Genomic DNA, 21,001 nt, shown 5'->3' with positions numbered 1-21,001 from the left:
ACAGCTTTTTCCCCTGAACGAATTGTCTCTCACTCCTTTTTATTTTATTTACTTAATTTATTTAATTTAATTTTACTTTATTTACTTTATTTAATTTAATCTGATTTAATCTGATTCAATCTAATTTAATCTGATTCAATCTAATTTAATCTAATTTAATTATTTTTATTTTATTTTTTTGTCCACTTTTGCTCTTCATAATTCACGCCATCGCGTTCTTGTGCTTTGGGGGTTGTCGTTTTTTTACTGAAACGGGTATGTTTTCTTTTTGTGCTTTTGGTGTGTGTAATACATTCTGTTCATCAGATTGTGTGTGTTGATGCACAGGCTTGAGATTACTTAAATGGGAAAATTTACTCACATACGTGTGTGTCCATAGGTTACTACATATCTGCACGTAAGTGGGTTGATAGGGAAGAGCTACGACTGACATGTTACATTGTTAAGCACTATGGGGGAGAGGTAGGGCAAGTTAGAAGTGGATAGTTAGATATAACGAACCGTTCAAACGTGAGATTTCAAACGTGAGATTTCAAAAAGTGATATTTCAAAAAGTGATATTTCAAACGGTGATATTTTACCTATCTATTTTTAGAGAGAAAAAGGAGAAGAGAAATCCACATGTACATGCCCCCCACAGCAGAACAAAAGCAAAATAGCAGAAACAAATACCCAGTTTTCTCCATGCCGGGAAAAAAAAAAAATATAATAAATAGATATAAAATAACATAACATAACGAAGAACAGCATAGTGGCAGAACAGCATAGTGGCAGAACAGCAGAACATAACGCAAGGTAAGACAGATGCCACGCCGAGAGACACGACAAAAGACAATGAGAGGCGAAGATAATGGGCATTAAAATGAACCCCCTTTCTTTAATATGCTACTTGTTCCTCTTTGGTTCAAATATAGAAACAGGGTATTCCTGTTTTTATTCTTCTACAAAGAAGAATGAGGGGTCAAGAAGTGTTGTGTTCAAGCTAAAGAATCTTTTTGGAAGAAAAGAATTGGCAAAGGAAAAGAATATAATAACATATAATTTTATAAAAGATGGATGTAATGAAAAAAATATGGGAGAAAATAAGAATAAGGAAAATAATACGGGATTTGAAGTTACCCATGTAAATAGACTTATATATATTAATAATTTCAAAACATTCATATTGAGTGCATATATTCCTTACATATATATGAGTGTTCGAGATATTTATATAGTATTAAAAAAAATAAAGGAATTAAATTTTAATACAGTATACACGTTTTTATTCTGGCCAGAAAATGAGTATATGGAAGATGCATACGACATTACAAAATCTAAGCTTTTTTATTTATTAAATTTCTGTGCATCTAATGGACTTTTTGTGATACTAGATATAGGACCGTATATAAATAATATATATAATGCGAACATCCCCACATATATTTTGTTTAATAAAAATTTGAATGAATATATTAAGAATGTATATGTAGAGAAGAAGAAGAAAAAAAACAAGTTAACAAAAAGAATAGGAAAATTTATCCGTTTTGATATATGGAATAATGGAAAAAGATCTATAAATGAATTTGATGAAAATGTGAAAAGGGTTAATATAGAACAAGAAATACATAAAAAAAAAGTAATATATAATAAAAGCGAGGAATCATTTAATACGGTTTATAGTTTATATTATTTTAAGAGAGTTATAAAATGGTTTAATTACATTTTTCCACACTTGAAAAAATTTACAAATATCAATAATGGGCCCATTATTTATGTCAACATAGACAAAACTTTTGATAATTATTACATGTATGTAATAATAGATTTGAAACGAAGAAAATATTTTCAAAATATTTGTAATGTGGATAGTTATTTTAAAAATTCCACATCTTCTAGTGGTAGCAGCAGTAGGACCAGTGGAAGTAGCAGCATTTGTACGTCTTTCCTAAATTGTATTATAAATTTTTTCAAACGTGTAAGAAGAAGTTACATACTAACTCTAGGATATCTTCTGTACGTCCGATTTAACAAATATATGCGAATTTTAAATGAATATGAATTGGGGCTAATATATATTAATGAGATTTACAAGATAGTTCAAAAACATTTTCAAAAAATAAATACATTGACTACAAATTATCCATTCATTAAGAATGAGTTTATTAGTTCTTATGCAGGAGATAATTGCTACAATCATTTTTTTCATAATAATTGGTTTGATAATGAATGCATCCAATTAAATAAACCTTGCATCTGGTCTCAGGTATGGACAGGTGCTAAATACAGTATACACAATGTAAATTCTGGTAGCATTTTGAAGAGACATTTCCAGGATCCCATAGTTTATGATTCTTCTCCATCAAACGTTTCTCCTGTTAGTGAACTTTTGGACATCGATAATAAACAGTTTAAGAGATATCCAAGCAGGCCGTGCGAGGAGTCTACTCCCACGGGGGAGCCTGCTGGTAGCGATTCAGCTGGTAGCTGCTCTAATGGTAGCTGCTCTAATGGTAGCTGCTCTAATGGTAGCGATTTTGCTAATGCCGGTTTTGTAAAGGGCAATGATAAGAAGGCTGCAGGGAAGACAGCTGAACAAGAAGCACATTCCTCAGAAAAGGCCCCCACGGATGGAATACGAGTAGGAGTGAAAAGGATAAAGAGTAGTAGATACAGCAAGAACAATTATATAGGGCACATAAGAAATTTTAAAGATTTAACATTTAACATTTTAGTGTTTATAGCGAAAGGCGGAGTGTTCCTTAATATATTCCCGTTCTACAGTGGAAACAACATAAATAACACACACACATATTTGGAACACTATAGTAAAGAAACTGGTCAACCTTTGGATGTGTATTTTAATCAGAAGGAACCATTATATTCTCATATTAAAAAACTTTTTAAATTTTTATACAAATATGGACATTACTTACTAAAAAATGAGGATTACATAAGACCAGTTAAGATATCAAAGAATATTGAAATGTACAATTATGATGCTATTAAAATAATTTGTAACCATAATTTGAAAGGAGGGACATATGTAAAGGTTGGTCCTTTAAATTACAATATAAACAGTTTTAGTTGTATTATATATAACGAACATAAGAAGAAAATTATTTATGATTCATCGTTTAATTATAGTTATGAAATTTCGTTTGTTAAGAAAAAGGAGGTATATTCCCCTATTGATAAATATTTATATTCTTTGAATGCTGCAACTTTGGGTCCTATTATGTGTTTAAAAGAAGACAAAAATAAATATATAAAAAATAGCACAAGGGGGAAATTATTATCGAGGAATATAATTAAACATATGAACATTTTTTCGAATTTTTTCGCAACTAGTTACATACATTCTGTACACGAAATTAATGTTCTAAATCATTTTTATGTAACCCTGGATTTTACCAAGTTTCAATGGTACATAATTAAATTGAAAGAGGAATTAAACTATGTAAAATTATTTCTTAGCAATTACAGTTTATATGTGTATGTATATGCAGACAACAAATTTATATATAGCGGATTTAATGAGTATAAATATATCGAAATAATAAACGCTAGAAATATCTACATTATTTGTGTAAATTTGGGGCTGGGGTTTCCAAAACAGAATATAAGAACTGACTTTCTTAATCACATAAATTTAAACGACTTAAAAAACGATTATTTTTTTATTCAAGATCAAGCTAGCCAAAATGAAATGAAAAAAAAAGGACTGCACACCAACCTGAGTCAACAAAATAGCTACCTCACCTTCAATGCGCACACTGGAAAAAAAAAAAAAAAAAACATCGAAGAGAATGGCGATAGAAATGGCGAAATAAATGGTGGAAAAAATGGCGAAAGGAATGGCGAAAAAATGAATGGTGATAAGAGTAGCAGACGAAATGGGGAGAATAAACAGGAAAACAATTCTGAACAAAATGAAAAAAAAAAAAAAAAAATTATGAACGAGTCAGGCGATGAACTACAAACAAGTGGCCTCAATAAAGGGAACAAGAACTTTGCGAAAAAAGAAGTTCGCGAAGAGACCAACAGAGGGACAGAATCAGAAGAAGGGAAATATGGAAACAAAAATACGAGCAGAAAACATGGCTACATTTTTGAGGATTTGTCGTACGACATGAACATTTCTCTCAAAATGTGGAACAATCGAAATGCTCACGACAGCAGCATGTATGATGAAAATGCACGTAATGTACATAATTATTATGATGCAGAAAGCACAAACACTTTCATATTTATTGTTACAAGGAATGAATACGATTTGTTTAATTGTGTTGGTTTGCATGGGGAAATAATAAAAAATGAAAAAAATGTAGAAATATATAAAAAATTGTACAATATGTTTGATTATAATGATATAAAACCACATTTAATGAACAAGGTAGAAAACAGACAAAATGATGAGAGGGATGATGTATCAAAGAACGTAAGTGATAAATGGGATCACAATAATGTGAACTTTGAATCATTAATGGATAATAAAAAAACAAATATGAAAAGTATAACCAATTCATTTTTAAAAATGTGCTCGTCTGGATTTTTTTCTTTTTTTTTTAACAAAATTAAATATTATTGCAAAACGGGTATATTTAAGCATTTAAATAAATTTAGCAAGGTGAATGAGAATAATATAAATTCTCCATTAACTTGGTACACCTTACTGTATTTTATAAAAAATGTAGATTATATAAGATCTAAATATTCGCTAAAATTATCTGTGTATGATGAAAAATTAAAAGAAATTGATGGATTGAGTAGAGGATTTGTCTACATTAATAACCACATGTTAGGAAGTTTTTGGGTAACTGATGACAAGGAAAGTTACGAAAATGAAATAAATGAAGAACAAAAATTAAAAAAAAAAAAAAAAATGAAAAAGGAAAAGAAAAAGAAAATTCTAACAAATGAAAATTTAATTAGCATTCCATTAACCAGATATATGAGAATACCAACAGACTGGTTAATCGAAGGAACAAATGTTATTATCGTTTTTGATGAATTTGGGGGAAATCCATATAAGGTTGAAATTATTAGGGAAGTGTTACAAGGAGGTGTGTATAGATTAACGAAGAAGGAGAAATATGTTAATTGGTTTTTGTTTCTCTTCATTTTAAGTATTATAATTTTCATTACGTACTTTTTTTTTAAAGCTGTGCATAATTATTTTAAAGCTAGGGAAGAAAAGGAGAGAAATAAACAGAATTATCGAAACATAATTGAAAATATAATTACGCACAATATTTACGTGAACAGTTCATACAGCGATGCGACGGAGGACACAGAGTCTGAAAATATTCAGAATGTCAGCGAATTTTTGGACTCCTGATTTGGTTTCGCTAGATTTTTCTTGGCTTCGCTCGGTTTTGCTTGCCTTGTCTTATTTTGCCTAGTCTGGTTTCGCTTTTTTTTTTTTTTTTTTTTTTTTTGTTATTTTTGCAGTGTACCAATAGATGTGTTTTTTAATGTGTATATTAAAATGGTTTTACGCATGCGGTACAATTTTTTTTTTTTTTTTTTTTTTTTTTTTGTTCCCTAAATAAACTGTTATTTTATTTTTTTTTTTTTTTTGGGAAAATACTTCTTATACATATTACTCATTCTGCAAGAATAGCAAATGGTGTATATGTGTACATGCACGGCTACCCCGGTTGCATATGTGTGAATATCTTTCCTCCCTTTTTATGAAAAACTGCTAAGATTCATTCAATTAATTTTTAAAAGTAATTTGTGCTTAATACTTTTAAAAAAAAAAAAAAAAAAAGGAATGATAACTACATGTTGGAGAATTTTAAAACATAAGTTTTTTTCTGCATTCAAAATATGCATTATTAGGGGGAAGGGGTACAAAAAAAAAAAAAGCATACGTTAAAAAAAAAAAAAAAAAAAAAAAAAAGGAATATCAAATGAAGGAACGAACAAACGAATAGATGTATATTCTGGTTACACATCTAAATATGATAAAAAGTGTTAATATGTTTTATAAGAAACGAAAATTTTACATCAAAGATGACGTGTTGTAGATTAAAACAACACCCAAATGGTTGTAACAAAAGAACGGAACAAAAAAAAAAAAAAAAACAGAACAAAAGGACGCAACGAATATGCTTGTTGTATAAGTAAAAGAATTTAGCGGACGTGAGAGCCAAAAAAAAAAAACTATATCTTGTCGTTATTTACACTTCTACACGTATGCTTGGATTTAACTATACTATCGGTATAAAAATATATAATGAAGTTAAAACAAAAAGGCAAAATGACCATCACTACGAGAAGTTTGTATCTCATATCAGTAATATTGGCTATTGTTCCCAATACAAACATGTTAAAAAAAGGGGAAAATAAAAAAAAAATAAGAAAAGAAATACACTTTGCCGTTATGACTACAGAAAGCCATATTAAAATATTTTGAAATAAATCAAGATCCATATAGCTTTCTTCAATTTTTTTGTACATATCTGAATTTTTGTTTTCATATATAACTGTAGTTTCTTTATTATTTTCATTATTTTCATTTAACTGAATACATACTTCTTCATTAGGTGTTTCGTCTGTTAATAATTTTAATTCATTTTTGTAATCTTGGGAATTACTATTATAATATTTTTTATACTTATCATATTGGTTGCATTCTTCATACGTGTTATGTTCATTCCTTTTCGCACTAATATTGTCAATGTCAATATCGTTATTAACATTTTCATCCTCTTTTTCATACGTATCACATTTGTGTGTTTCGTGAAACTTATCACCTTTTCTTACTACTCCCTCTTGGTATTTACTAATGTTGTTTATCTCATTCGTTCTAGTTGATCCAATTTCTAATGTTTTCTCGGTGGCACTATGGGATGTAATAAGTTGATTTCCAATACTTTCCTGGGATGCAAAATTATACAAAGCATTATCCGTTGTGTATGTGTTACTAATATTAAACGTTTCCAAATTGTTAGAATCAGATTGGGTCGATATATTTTTCGATTGATTTATGTTAGATGCATTGGAATTTTTTTGTTCTATGTGTTCATTATTTAAGCTTAACGAGTTTGGATGAAAATTCTGATTTATTTTATTATTGCTTATGTTTTTGTGATCTTTCAATTTTTTTTCATCCTTATTATTTGAAAAATTGATAAAAGAAGAATAATGTGATAATGCATCAACCGGTTTATATATAGTTGGTGTGGAATTGTTATATAAATATTCCTTTCTAAATTTCATAAATTTAAATAAAGCAAATAATTTATATTCTACATATAAACCTAATGTTGCATCAATTATTATTTGAATAAAATATATGGAACATTCGTCCATATCAATTTTGTATAAATATGACAATATATGATATCGGGAAATGAATATGCATGTAAATATGTTTGTCATATGTAATACTATAGATCCACATATGATGACAATTACATCTTTTAAAAATTTAATAAAGGTTCTTCTGGGTTTTTCAAAAGCATATTTTGTTAATAATATTCCCATGGATACAAAGCCGATGAAGAGCTGCACGAACACTCCAAATTCTCCCGGTATTAGGACGCATTGCTCGCTCATATTCCTAATTCGTATTTTAGTTCCTTCTCTCTAGTGTTGACTTTTTTTTTAATTCACGTCCCCCTTGGTTTTAACTAGCTTTGGTTATGCTGCAACTCGTGCTTGGTTTCCTTTCCTCTACTTGCTCTTTATTGGACTTTGTTTTTATTCTATTTTTGTTCAATTTGTTTTTATTCTGTTTCTTTTTATTCTGTTTCTTTTTATTCTGTTTCTTTTTGTTCTATTTTTTTTTTTTTTTTTTTTTTTTTTTTTTTTTTTTTTTTTTTTTTTTTTTTTTTTTTGTTTTTTTTTTTTTTTTTTTTTTTTTTTTTTTTTTGTTCTATTTGTTTTTATTCTGTCTCTTTTTATTCTACTTACGTTTCATTCTATTTTGTTATTTCTGCTATTCCTTTTACTTTAAATGCCCATACTACTATCCGTTATGGCATATCTTGATGAAGCACAAAATGTCATTTCGAACCAAGTTTAAATCATGCTTGATATGTAAACAAAAGGTTCTTACATAAGTAAACGTTAAACTATTAAAATTAAATCTTGTTTTTCCTAAGGCCCATTATCCTACAGTAAACATTTCGCTTTTATACACAAAACTGTGGGGATTGTTTTTTTTTTTTTTTTTAACAGCTAGCCACATGTCATCCTTGAAATTTTGCTTTGCGTAATTTTAACTCCCTTTCCAAGTGGACGGCATGTGGGAAATAAACTCGTAAAACAAGGGAAAAGTACACATGTGTATATTATAATATAAACATACACGTGATGTGAAATAAAAGTAGAAAATGTACAATTCTTTAGCAGTAAACTGTTAGGTGCTTCGGCGTCATTAATTCTTGTAAATAATATAATGGAGAGAAAAAAAAAAAAAAAAAAAAAAAAAAGGAAAAGAAGGCACAAAAAAATGACAAAATAGAAAAAAAAATTATGAACATGCATATTTTTAGGTATATATATAAACATATATATGTACATATGTATATGCATTTTTTTTTTTTTTTTTTTTTGTTCAGGCAAAAAAACGTAGAGTGAAGGAATAGAAAATTCTGGACCATTCTGTGCATATTTTTTCTATGGGATTTTCTGTTCGAAGAAAATTGATGTTTCATTTGAATCCTTAATTCACAAATGCTCTGTTGAGAGTACAAAGAAAAAAAAAAAAAAAAAAAATGTAATATGTAACATGTAACGCAATGAGCAACAAGTGCATGTGTGCGTTAAATTATTGCGCAAAGGAGGGCATAAATTAATGCAGTTGTTCACCCGCATCTTTACTTGTGCATTAATTTGTACATTCATTTGTGCATTCATTTGTGCATTCATTTGTGAATTCATTTGTGAATTCATTTGTACATTCAATTGTGCATTCGTTTGTGCATTCAATTGTGCATTCATTTGTACATTCGTTTGTGCATTCATTTGTACATTTTTTTGTACCTTCATTTGTGCATTCATTCGCTCATTTATAAGAATACTTGTTTATATATAATATGTGTGTGAGCACCTGCGTTTGTGGTTTAGCGAAGTAGAATATGCCAAAAAAAGGGAGAGAAAAATGAAGATTTTACAACATCATGGTGTTATACATTTATGACTATTTTAACTCGTAGGTATTCAGAGGAGGGAAAAATTATTCGTGCGTATAGGAAACAGGTTGCTGTTAGTCACTCGCACATATATGCATTTATATATGGAAAAGTATTTAAGTTTTTAAAACGTTTAAGTGAGAGTGTTACCAACCTTTATTTTGTTTTTATTATTTTATTTTTACTACCTTTTATGTTTCGTTCCCACGGCACGATTTCGTATTGCTTTCTGCATTTATGGCAGGTCGCATTTTCTTATGCATTTCTGGCAGGCCACATTTTCTTGTGCATTTATGGCAGGTCACATTTTCTTATGCATTTTTGGCAGGCCACATTTTCTTGTGCATTTATGACACGCCACATTTTCGTATGCATTTATGGCACATTCTTCCCACATTTTTTCGACATTCATTTTTCATTTGTCTCTGTGCGTTTCCTTGAGAACAACTTTAAGGAGGAACACCATCTCTTGCACAGTTCATTACTCTCTTTTTGAAACAAGAGTATAAATTTTGAAATGCTTGAATGTTAAGATGTGGGTGAGTGTAGGGAGAGAGCGTAGTGTCCTTACCATGTGACGAACAACGTACAATTATTACATTTTCTATTATTCAGCTTTTTAATTCATCACTATAAACTTTTTCATTTCAGCATAAACATCATTTATATTATCGCAAAAGAGGTTTGTCAAATTTCAAGAATTTAAGAATCATAACTGTGTGTGATGGGCATATTTTTTTTGTTCATTTCTCTCTATACATATGGATTGCATGAGCTTAGGGGGTCATTTTTTTTTTTTTTTTTTATGGTGCCAAAATTGAATGTTTATGCATGTTTATTCATTTTTATTAATGCGTCCTAAAGTTTATGATGGTGCGTATGTGATGGGGGAGATTACTCTCAAGGTCTTTACTCCTGAATAATTAATTGTCCCAACGACGCTGAGAGACATGTTGTAGGCTTAACAAATAGGTGTGACAACTTTGTAAATGTGAATAGAGAAATAATTCTCTTCTAATTCGCTCACATGTTCGTATGTATATACGTACATATAAATAGGCATGTGTGTTTCGTATGAGCTATTTTTGGAACTACAAACTATTTTGACATGTTTGGGAAAAAAAAAAAAAAAAAAAAAAAATAATGGTTAGAAAATTAATAGGTTTTCATACACATAAGATCAAAAGGTGTCCCTTTCTCAGCGTGTTTGTTTAATTAAATAAATATTCCATGCAAAATGGTCATAGCATATATATGTGTAACACGGCTAAACGACACATGCAAATTTTGCGCCTTTCTTAATGAGGTCTTATTATTTTATTTATTTTGTATATATATATATATATATATATATATATATATATGTATGACCTGTAGGAACTAACACATAAATATGACTCATTGGAGAATACTATTTTTGTCTGAACAATAATGACATGTAATGACAAAGAAAAAAAAAAAAAAAAATGTGTACCACTGTGTGAAATCTGACATATAAGGAATTGATGTCACCCCCCTTGTAGGCTGTGTATTCTCCAGAATTATTTGTGATCGACCACATGAAAAAAAAGAAGAAAAAAAAAAAAAAAAGAGTTCATAACAATTTGGATATATATATACAAATTCACCCCATAAACGTTTGGTGATGTACCTATATGTGAGTTTTGTGCGAATTTCTTTTGCTAATACCTGGAAAATTTTGTATTCGTAAAAGCAGAACTGCAAGAAATGTTTTTTGTCTTATTAAGTGTATGAAATATTTACTCAATTATATTTTCTCAAACATATTTTCTCAAACATATTTTCTCAAACATATTTTCTCAAACATATTTTTATTTTGTTTCCCCCAATATGTAGAATTATTATGTTTAATCCCATTTGGTTTATTGAGCAAACCTTTAATTTTATATATGCCCGTCTTTATAAAACTTGCGCATTTCCACTTTTCCCGTTTTGAATTTTGGAAACTAGTTTTTTTTTTTTTTTTTTTTTGTAATATATTTCTTCTCTATAAGCATTGGTTGTACGGGGGAACAGAAAAGTTATTTTGAACAATTGATTTTCTAGGAACAAGATTATATTCAAACATAAAATGCAATACAAGAAACGGAATATTGTGAATATTAAGCATAGGGGAAAAATCACACATATATATATGTATATATAAAGTATAACCCACAAAAGTGCGCGAAAGGATGGATGGAGCCTCATATGGATAATATTTCTCATTTTGTTCTGATAGTGTAATAGTATAGTGGTGTTTTTTTTTTTTTTTTTTTTTTTTTTTTAAAGGTATATACATAGATATGCTCAAAACAATGTATTTGATAACGTTTTAGAGAAAATAAAATGATACACAACTTTTACAAGATAAAAATTCCCCCATAAAAAAAAAAAAAAAAAAAAAAAGTGCGGCGAACCCTTTGCTCTCTCTCTCTCTCCCCCTTCCTTACCTCAGATATCCAGCGGGTATGGGGAAAAAAAAAATTGTTAGCATATAATACATTTTACATATAATATTTACGAAACATTTAAGCAAACCCACTATCACCATTAAATATATTCTTAAATGTATCACATATAATATTGCTCAGGTAACGTTGTTTTTTATATGTGCATTTTATTTATATTTTATGTATAATCCCTCCTATCCAAGTCGGTATGGGAGGGTATCAATCATATTATTATATAACTAAAAGCGACTTATATATGCACGACGAAAATGTATAGAAATAATTCTAAAAGGACAACTTTTCCTCACGCCCATCCCTAATTTCATGTGTGTTACATATATATTAGATAAAGAAAAACATGCTTCTGTTTTTTAGTGTTCCTCTTTTTTTTTTTTTTTTTACCTTTTTTTTTTTTTCATGTTCGCACATTTAAATGAGTAACAAATATTTGTGCACAAAGAAAAAAAAAAAAAAAAATGCATAATTTGAAGTAGCGCTAGATTTTATATTTTGAACACTTCGACATATGCACAATTATCAGTAAATTTCAAGCTTTTTATTGGTTATTACAATCTTGAGAGATTACAATTTATGTGTCATTTTTATTGGGTTATAGTGTGAGCATATTATAATTGTTATCCTCCTATAAATATAAGTGATAAAAAATTTACGTTTAATTTTATGCTACTCTCCAAAAAAAAAAAAATAAAATAAAATAAAATAAATATCCTTTTATTTAAAAAACTTTAAATAAAAGAACAGTTAAAATTTTTTACTTCGAATTTTAATTGAGAATGGAACTTTGATTTATGTAGTTATTTCTTCCGCAAGGATAAATAATTAAGAAAATATGTAAAAGCAATAAAAAAAAAAAAATACATATATATATATTATTATATATGTAATATATATATAAAAACATATTCCATCTTTGAACACTTTTTAAAAATTCCTTTTTGCTTTGAATTTACAATTTTTCTGAAATGGTTAAATATGCCAAAAAGTTGAGGGACCTTGGGAAATGTAAGAAAGAAAGAAGAAAAAATAAAATAAGGCTAACTGCTCAGTAGCGCTTTTTTTTTTTGTTTTTTTTTCTTGCTTTCAGTGTGCTACTCAAGTATTTGACGTTGCTTAAAAATGCACATAAATTTGAGTGGAAAATTGTGGAAATGTTGATATAATCGTATATCTCCCCCCTCACACCCACTCTTTTTGTTTATAAAATGTAGATTTGTTTTCACATTACCAAATTTATTCGCAAATTTTATTCCCTTTTTTTTTTTTTTTTTTTTTTCTCCATTTTCAGGTGCCAAAGGGGCAGGTATGGATTTAAGGGTCCATTTCAAAAATACATATGAAACTGCGAGGGCTATAAGAAGAATGAAATTGTTGGACGCAAAAAAGTATTTGAATGATGTTATTGAAAAAAAAAGGTGTGTGCCATTTCGTAGGTATAATGGAGGTGTAGGAAGAACAAATCAAGCAAAAGAATTTGGACATACCCAAGGAAGATGGCCAACAAAATCATGTAAATTTCTTTTAAATGTTTTGGATAATGTACAAGCCAATGCAGAGGTAATAATTTTTTGCCAACCTTTTCGTTTACCTAGAACGAACAAAGGACTATATTTGTCACGTTTCATTTTCATTCTATTCTGATTCTCCATTTTTATTTCCTCCACTCCTGTCCAATTTTTTGTTATTTTAATTTTTTTTTTTTTTTTTTTTTTTTTTTTTTAATGATGATACGATGACGAGTATGAAAAAATAAAGATAATTTATTACCATTTTTAAGTACATGTTTTATGTATTTATTAATTCGTAATGAATAACTTTCTTTATTTTTAAAGAATGATTATTTGAGGCATTTGACTGAAAAAAAAAAAAAAAAAAATACACGAAAATATGAAAGTATGAAAATATGAAAAGTGTGCATATTTGTGTAAACAGGAAGATATACATACTGTCATTTATTTTTTGTCACCTCTCCTCTCTCCCCCTTTTTTTTTTTTTTTTTTTTTTTTTTTTTTTTTTTGTCAATATATAATAGTGAATACTTTTATACATTTTTATGTTTTACTTCTATTACAACATGTTAAAAAAAAAATGCACATGGTATAAGTATGGAACGTCCTTTTGCTTGATTTTTTCTGTGCAGATTGTTTGTAGAAAATTTGTACGTTACTGTGTTGTGTACATATATATATGTATATAAGCCCGTTCATATGTGTAGACCTATAGGGCAATAAAAGTATTGGCATTAATTGCATTTTTCAAGTTTTAAAGAGACAAAGAAGATGATACCTTTATTATTATTTTTTCATTCTTTCCTCCCGTTTTTTGTTATTTTCCTTTTTTCTCGACCCCATTTTATACTATTTCTTTTTTTTTTTTTTTTTTTTTTTTTTTTTCCGTATATTTCCCTTTGATGAATAGGCAAGAAATTTGGAAGTAAGCAAATTGAGATTAATCCATGTGATGGTTAATAGAGCTCGTGCAGGACGAAGAAGAACGTTTAAAGCTCATGGTCGAATTAATCCTTTTATGTCTTCACCATGTCACATACAAATAATTGCTAAAGAGATAACGAAACCTGCGAAGAAATCTCTTTTGACGAATGCAGAAAAGGAGAAGGAACTCCCATTTAAAATTACGTTAAAAAAATTGATAAAATTAAATATATCTAAACAGCAAATTAATAAAAAGAACAAGAAAAAAAGACCGTAAAGTAAGTGGTGTTATAAAATATGCATGCTTTTTTTTTTTTTTTTTTTTTTTTTTTAAAAAATATTCCCGTGTTATTTTTTGATTGTTAATGTAAAATAGGTATCATTAAAATGGATTTATAAAAAAAAAAAAAAAAAAAAAAAAGGAAAGAAAAAACTTTAAAACGATCACTTATGTTTGTGTATATATTTATATATATGTGTATGTACTGCACATCTTTATGTACACATGATGGAATGAAAAAAACTAAATACAAAAATACATAAAAATATAAAAACATGTCATTATAAAACTGCCGTGTGCATTGCAAAATAAGCACTGGTATGTGGCGTCTTGGGAATGAAATCTATATATCTATATATCTATATATATATATATATATATATATATATATATATATATATATATATATGTATATGTATATAGTTAAACCTCCTTTTTACAAGGAAATTTTATTTTTTGTCTACACAAAAAAAATGTTGCTTTGAGTATGGAGGTATTCGTTTGACATGGTCTCTTTAATTTGTAGTGGAATTTTTTATGTTGAAAATTAGTGGGAAGATTAAAGGCACACAAATGTATACCCCTCACCCCACTTGGACTCAAATACATAAATGAAATTCGCCAATATATGTCGAGTCAGCAGACCCTCCGAATTCTACTTCACAAGCAGAGGTAACGTGTAGAAAAAAAAAAAAAAAAAAATAAAAAGGATTACATTTTATATGTACACTAGATTTTCTGTTATGAAAAAACTATTTTAAAGGGGATATAAGGGATGATTGCTAAGTACATATTGTTCTCTGTTCTTAGTAAATGCGTGCATGTATTTTTCTCCATGTTGAGACACTGACTTGATAAAAGAAGGTTCATCGGAAAGGTAAAATAAGGCACAATATGGCGAAGAATGGTAAAAAAAAAAGGCAAAATATGGCAAAATATGGCAAAATAAGGTGAAATGAAATAAAGCTTGACAAATCGGTTCATCGAAGCATATCAGACCCCAAACTTATTCTGTTGGCATATCAAACTATAAAAGTGAAGGAATTAAATTAGTACACCAAATGGGGAAGTGATTGCTAAAGTTGAAATGTGGTGTGAAAGATGAAATGATTCATTTCCTGATTTAACCGATCATGAAACTTAAAAGGGGAAATTTAATGACGTGGAAATGAGATGTTGAGCCACGTACCGGTGTCATAAGTTAAGAGGTGTATCTCACGTGAATTGATACAGTCTCTTTCATGTTGTGCGTGTGTATAAATATATACATATAAAATATATACATATATAATATATACATATATAATATATACATATATAATATATACATATATAATATATACATATAAAATATATACATATATAATATATACATACGTAAATACGGGTACATATGTACACTAGTGTGGTTTTTTTTTTTTTTCCAAATTGAAAAATTGTCTTTTAATTTGCGTCCCTTAATCTCCAAGAAGAGCAGAGGTTAAAAATGATCTTATTCAAAAAATAAAATAAAAAAATAACGGGTGTAGATCCATCGGTCAGCACTTGTGTAAATACGTGTATAAAAAACGTGCACAAACACATACACAAACACATGCTTGAATTTCTGCTTTATTGCATCCCTACGAGAACCCAAAATGTACGGTCTTCTTCTAAGGGTAGTGGTGACTATAAAAAATAAAATAAAAATAAAGTGTACATATATGAATAAATGCGAGGATAATTATGATCCCCTTTTTGTGCGTGACATGGAAAACACCTTAAACAAATTTTGTAAATATGCCCTATACACCAATTCATTTCTAATTATGCGTTAAAAAAAAAAAAAAAAAAAAAACGACAAAAATTGAGAAATTGTTTCAAATACACAACATTATAACAAATTCAAGATTGCCTATTAAATTAAAACTGCCTAACGAATATTCTGGAAAATACTCCTACCAAAGCTATGAGATTTTTTTTTTTTTTTTTTTTTTTTTTTCAGGCATAAATATACCACGAATACATTCAAAACTTTTATTTTTTCAGCACACTTTGTCACTCGCTATTTTTTCATGTTTTTGGCATCCTCACATATTGAAACAGTTTTTTTGTACAAAGTGTTAAAACAACACTTTAGAAACGGTAACTTGGAATTTTTTTTTTTTCTTTTTTTTTATCTCCTCATCAGATCGATCCTCCTTTTTACATGCAATTTGCGTAAATAAAACTAAGAATTACACACTTTCGAAAAAGGGAAAAGGCAAAAAAGGGAAGAGACAAAAAAGGAAAGAGACAACGAAGCAAAGAGACAACGAAGCAAAGAAGAGAAAATGAATGTTATATTAAGTATCGACCAAAGTACCCAGTCAACGAAATTGATATTTTTCGATGAGGAATTAAAAGTGCTGCACATGAACAGCATGAACCATGAGCAGAAATGCTTTAAACCAGGGTGGTATGAACATAACCCGATTGAAATTATGAATAACTTATACACACTTATGAACGAGGGTTTAAAAAGTTTAAAAGAAAAGCACAAAGATGTAACAATCACATGTATAGGTATTACGAATCAAAGAGAAACTGTAATCATATGGGATAAAATAACAGGAAAACCGCTATATAATGCCATTGTATGGTTAGATACGAGAGTGGAAGATACAGTTTCGGAGTTTTCAAAAAAGTATAATAATGATGATTTCCAGAAAAAAACAGGAACCTATTTTAACACATATTTTAGCGCTTTTAAAATTTTATGGCTAATTCAAAACAATCCAGAAATTAAGAAAAAGGTAGATGATGGTACAGTGGTAATTGGAAATATAAACACATGGATAATATACAATTTAACGAAAGGAAATTGTTACACAGATGTAACAAATGCATCTAGAACCCTTTTGATGGATATTAATACATTAACGTGGGATGAAAATTTGTGTAAAATGTTTGGTATTACAAATATGTCAGTTTTACCAGAAATTAAACATAACACTTTTAATTTCGGTTCAGTAAAATCTGAGCAAGTACCAGATTATGCTAATATACCAATTACTGGTTGTATTGGAGATCAGCAAAGTGCATGTATTGGCCAAGCTATATATGATGAAGGAGAAGCGAAATGTACATATGGTACAGGAGTTTTTTTATTAATAAATACAGGAAATAAAGTTGTATATTCGTCTTGCGGTTTAATTACTACAGTGTGTTATAAATTGAATGAAAATGATAAAGCGAAATATGCTCTGGAAGGTTCTATAGGTACAGCAGGTTCTGGTGTATCATGGCTTTTAAAAAATAATTTAATTTCACATCCAAGTGAAACTAGCTATATTATGGAAAATTGTGAAAATACTGGTGGTGTTGTATTTGTCCCAGCTTTTAGTGGCTTATATGCACCCAGATGGAGATCAGATGCAAGGGCATGTATAACAGGTATGACATTTAACACTGGAAAGGAACACATTGTTAGATCCCTCTTAGAAGGCATTGTTTTTCAATTAAATGAAATTGTAGGATCATTAATTTCAGACATGGGAATAGAAATGTTACATGTCTTAAGATGTGATGGAGGAATGACTAAAAATAAAGCATTTATGCAATTTAATTCTGACATAATAAATACAAGAATTGAAGTTTCTACACATGCAGAAGTAACAGCTTTAGGTGCTGCTGTATTGGCTGGTTTGGGGAAAAAAATATGGAACGATTTAGATTCTGTTAAACTCTTAATACGAAATAGCGATTTTACATTTAATTCAAAAATGGATGAAAAAAACAGAAAAAAAAAAATTACCGAGTGGAATAAAGCCGTCGAGAGATCATTGTTGCAGATGTAACTTGTTTGGACAAATTATTTTTATTAGTTTGTCTCATCTCTCTAATTGTTTTTGTTAATGCGACAGTTTTTTTTTTTTTTTTTTTTTTTTTTTTAACCATTTCAGAAATGTGCATGTTTTAACATGCTGCCAGATATAAATGTTTTGTATATATGTACCTACATGCATGTGCATATCCCCAGACGTACATGCATATAAATATATGTATTTTTACACGTTTATATACACATATATTATGCACACTTTTGAATAGTTTATACAACTCTAATATTTAAAGGAAAAAGAAAAAAAATATTAAAGTAGTGCTTGTTTTACAATGGGGGATAAATATTAGAATTTTTTTTTTTTTTCATTTGATATATGAGCTTGGTTGTTAACTTGTTTCGATAAAAACTACAAAACGAAAGAACCGATTTAAAAAAAAAAATAAAATAAAGAAGAAAAAAATAATAATAATAAAATTATAAAATAATAAAATAAAATAAGGAAGAAAAAAATACTAATAATAAAATTATAAAATAATAAAATAAAATAAAAAAAAATAAAAAATAAAAAATCATAATAAAATAATAAAACAAAGTGAAATAAAATTATAAAATAAAACAACAATATTACTAACCTGTGAGAATCCGTTTGGTCGCTAAAAAAAATGGGACGTTTTCTCATCGTATATACTCATCACCCTTGTTGCTTGCTTCTTTGTTTATTTTTTTGTCTGTTTGCTGATTTTTTTTTTTTTTTTAACTTTCACTTCACGTAAAGCAAATGTTTCAGAGAATGACATTTGCACAATTAGCATAGCATGAAGTTGTTGTGAGGGATATTCTAGAGAAAAAAGTTTTATTTTGTTTAGTTTTATTCTATTTTATTTTGTTTAGTTTTATTCTATTTTATTTTGTTTAGTTTTATTTTGTCTTGTTTTACTTTATTTTGTTTTCATTTTTTTTATCCTTCAGTGGTGCATGCACATATGTTAATGTGTGCTTGTCTACTTATGCACACTGGTTTAGTTGAAATTAATGTCTTTTACTTCTACAATTTTATGTATATTGTTTAGAAAAGATGTAGTCTCAAAGAAATTTTAAGTGATTGAATAAAAAAACGAAAAGAAAAAAAAATTATTTATAGGGGAAAATATGCAAGACATTTTCCTTCTTAAATATGTTGACTTCTTTTAAGAAGGAATATACAGTGTGCACATTGCTTTTGTGGCAAGGTAGGTCGTTGGAAGTGTTCAATTTGTTAACCATTTGATGATTTAACCGATTTAGAATATATATATATATATTTCTGTTTAGCAAATATGTGTGTAAAAATTCACCTATGCAGTGGATTATTAACACACAACATACGGTAAGTTATATTTAAATTTTTGCTGAAGAGGCGGTAACATGGAATTGTTTTTTTTTTTTTTTTCATTTACAAAGAACAAGTAAATATAATTTTTCATGATGTTGTAATGTAATGCAAAAAGCTTATCCTATACAAAATTAACGAATAAGAATGTTTAGAAAGAGATAATGGTAAAAAAATTTTTATGAAAATATTTTTAAAAGTACATTTATTTTTTCTGTCAAATTTTGATGGAAAAAATAATCATTGAGAAAAAAAACCAATGCAATGTTCTGGAATAGGAATCGATTAGAAACTGAAGGGAGATCATGAAATTAAAAATTTTAGGGGAAGAGTATGAGGAAAAATACATTTTTGTGTGCACACATGCATATATATATATACATATTATATATATGTACACGATTTGTACACGGATGGAGACGACTGTTTACTTTTTTTGTAGGAACAGTATGGGAACTATTTAACATATTCAAATGAGGAATTTTTTTTCTCCATTAGGTACATATATATATATATATATATAGGCACAATATATACCCGAATTTACACCTAATTTAATTATTCTATTTAAACATAAAAAAAGTACATAGGACAGAATAGGGGTAAAGATAGGTATAAACCTAAAATGATTACAATTCTCTTTTCCTCTTTGCTTTTCACGTTTTACTTCTCATTTTTCATCCCTCACTTTTGACATTTTTACCTTATTTATTTTGCTCTATTTTATTTCGCGTTATTTTATTCCACTTTATTTTATTTTATTTTACTTTGTTCTATTTTACTTTGTTCTGTTTTACTTTGTTCTATTTTGCTTTATTTTATTTTATTTTATTTTTTATTTTTGTTTTTATTTTAATTTTTCCTTGCACACTTCTTAATATACTTTTTACAATGACATTTTCCGCATTTTTTAGTTAATTTTATTTTCTTTAAAATTACATTTGTTCTACAAACTTTTCTGTCGTAAACAACGGGATGTCTGCAAATTTTCCGGTACCATAAAATTGCTGTTTATAACCGATTTTTCTTTCTTTTTTTTTTTTTTTATTTACAACAGAACAAAAAATTTTGTTTATTTTTCGAATATTTATTGAAAATTGCCAAATTTTTTGTACAGTTATTTTTTTTTTTTTTATCTTTTTTTACAAACATATACATGTATATATATAAATGTATACTAAATAAAAATCTCATGAACTGTTCATATAATTTAGGAACAAATTTATATATTTTTTTCTTTGTACAAGCGTAAAACATTAAAAAAAAAAAAAAAAAAAAGAAATTTGTATATATGTAAGCAGGTAACTGGAAAAGTTTAAAATTTAATTAGTCTTGACTTGTGCCTATTTTATGTTAATTCAATATTTTTTATGAATTAAAGGTTAGTTTTCTGAATGTTTTTTTTTTTTTTTTTTTTTTTTTTTTTTTAAAATTTTATAATTTTTTTTTTTTTTTTTTTTATTTTTTTTTTTTTTTTTTTTTTTTTTTTTTTTTTTTTTTTGAAAATTTTAATTAA

General features: G+C 27.9%; 4 protein-coding genes across 4 annotated transcripts; 3 read left to right on the top strand and 1 right to left on the bottom strand.

Annotated features, from left to right (window-relative positions):
• Positions 1-862: 862 nt before the first annotated feature.
• Positions 863-5,320, top strand: PGO_120550 (hypothetical protein, conserved; the record flags this gene model as incomplete). The annotated part of the gene is made up of 1 exon (XM_028688851.1): positions 863-5,320. One exon carries the CDS (start codon positions 863-865, stop codon positions 5,318-5,320), a length of 4,458 nt encoding a protein of 1,485 aa, XP_028544652.1.
• Positions 5,321-6,150: 830 nt separating this feature from the next.
• On the bottom strand, positions 6,151-7,548 carry PGO_120540 (hypothetical protein, conserved; the record flags this gene model as incomplete). The annotated part of the gene is made up of 1 exon (XM_028688850.1): positions 6,151-7,548. One exon carries the CDS (start codon positions 7,546-7,548, stop codon positions 6,151-6,153), a length of 1,398 nt encoding a protein of 465 aa, XP_028544651.1.
• Positions 7,549-12,564: 5,016 nt separating this feature from the next.
• Positions 12,565-14,308, top strand: PGO_120530 (60S ribosomal protein L17; the record flags this gene model as incomplete). Its single annotated transcript, XM_028688849.1, has 3 exons — positions 12,565-12,604; positions 12,888-13,156; positions 14,018-14,308. 3 exons carry the CDS (start codon positions 12,565-12,567, stop codon positions 14,306-14,308), a joined length of 600 nt encoding a protein of 199 aa, XP_028544650.1.
• A 2,315-nt stretch (positions 14,309-16,623) lies between these two features.
• On the top strand, positions 16,624-18,129 carry PGO_120520 (glycerol kinase; the record flags this gene model as incomplete). Its single annotated transcript, XM_028688848.1, has 1 exon — positions 16,624-18,129. The coding sequence occupies one exon, from the start codon at positions 16,624-16,626 to the stop codon at positions 18,127-18,129; it is 1,506 nt and encodes a 501-aa protein (XP_028544649.1).
• Between the last annotated feature and the right edge of the window lie 2,872 nt (positions 18,130-21,001).

This window comes from Plasmodium gonderi (genome assembly GCF_002157705.1).
Source record: "Plasmodium gonderi DNA, contig: Chr12, whole genome shotgun sequence".
NCBI lineage: Eukaryota > Apicomplexa > Aconoidasida > Haemosporida > Plasmodiidae > Plasmodium > Plasmodium gonderi.
Note: the sequence above shows the minus strand (reverse complement) of the source record. Positions and strands in the feature narration are given on the sequence as shown.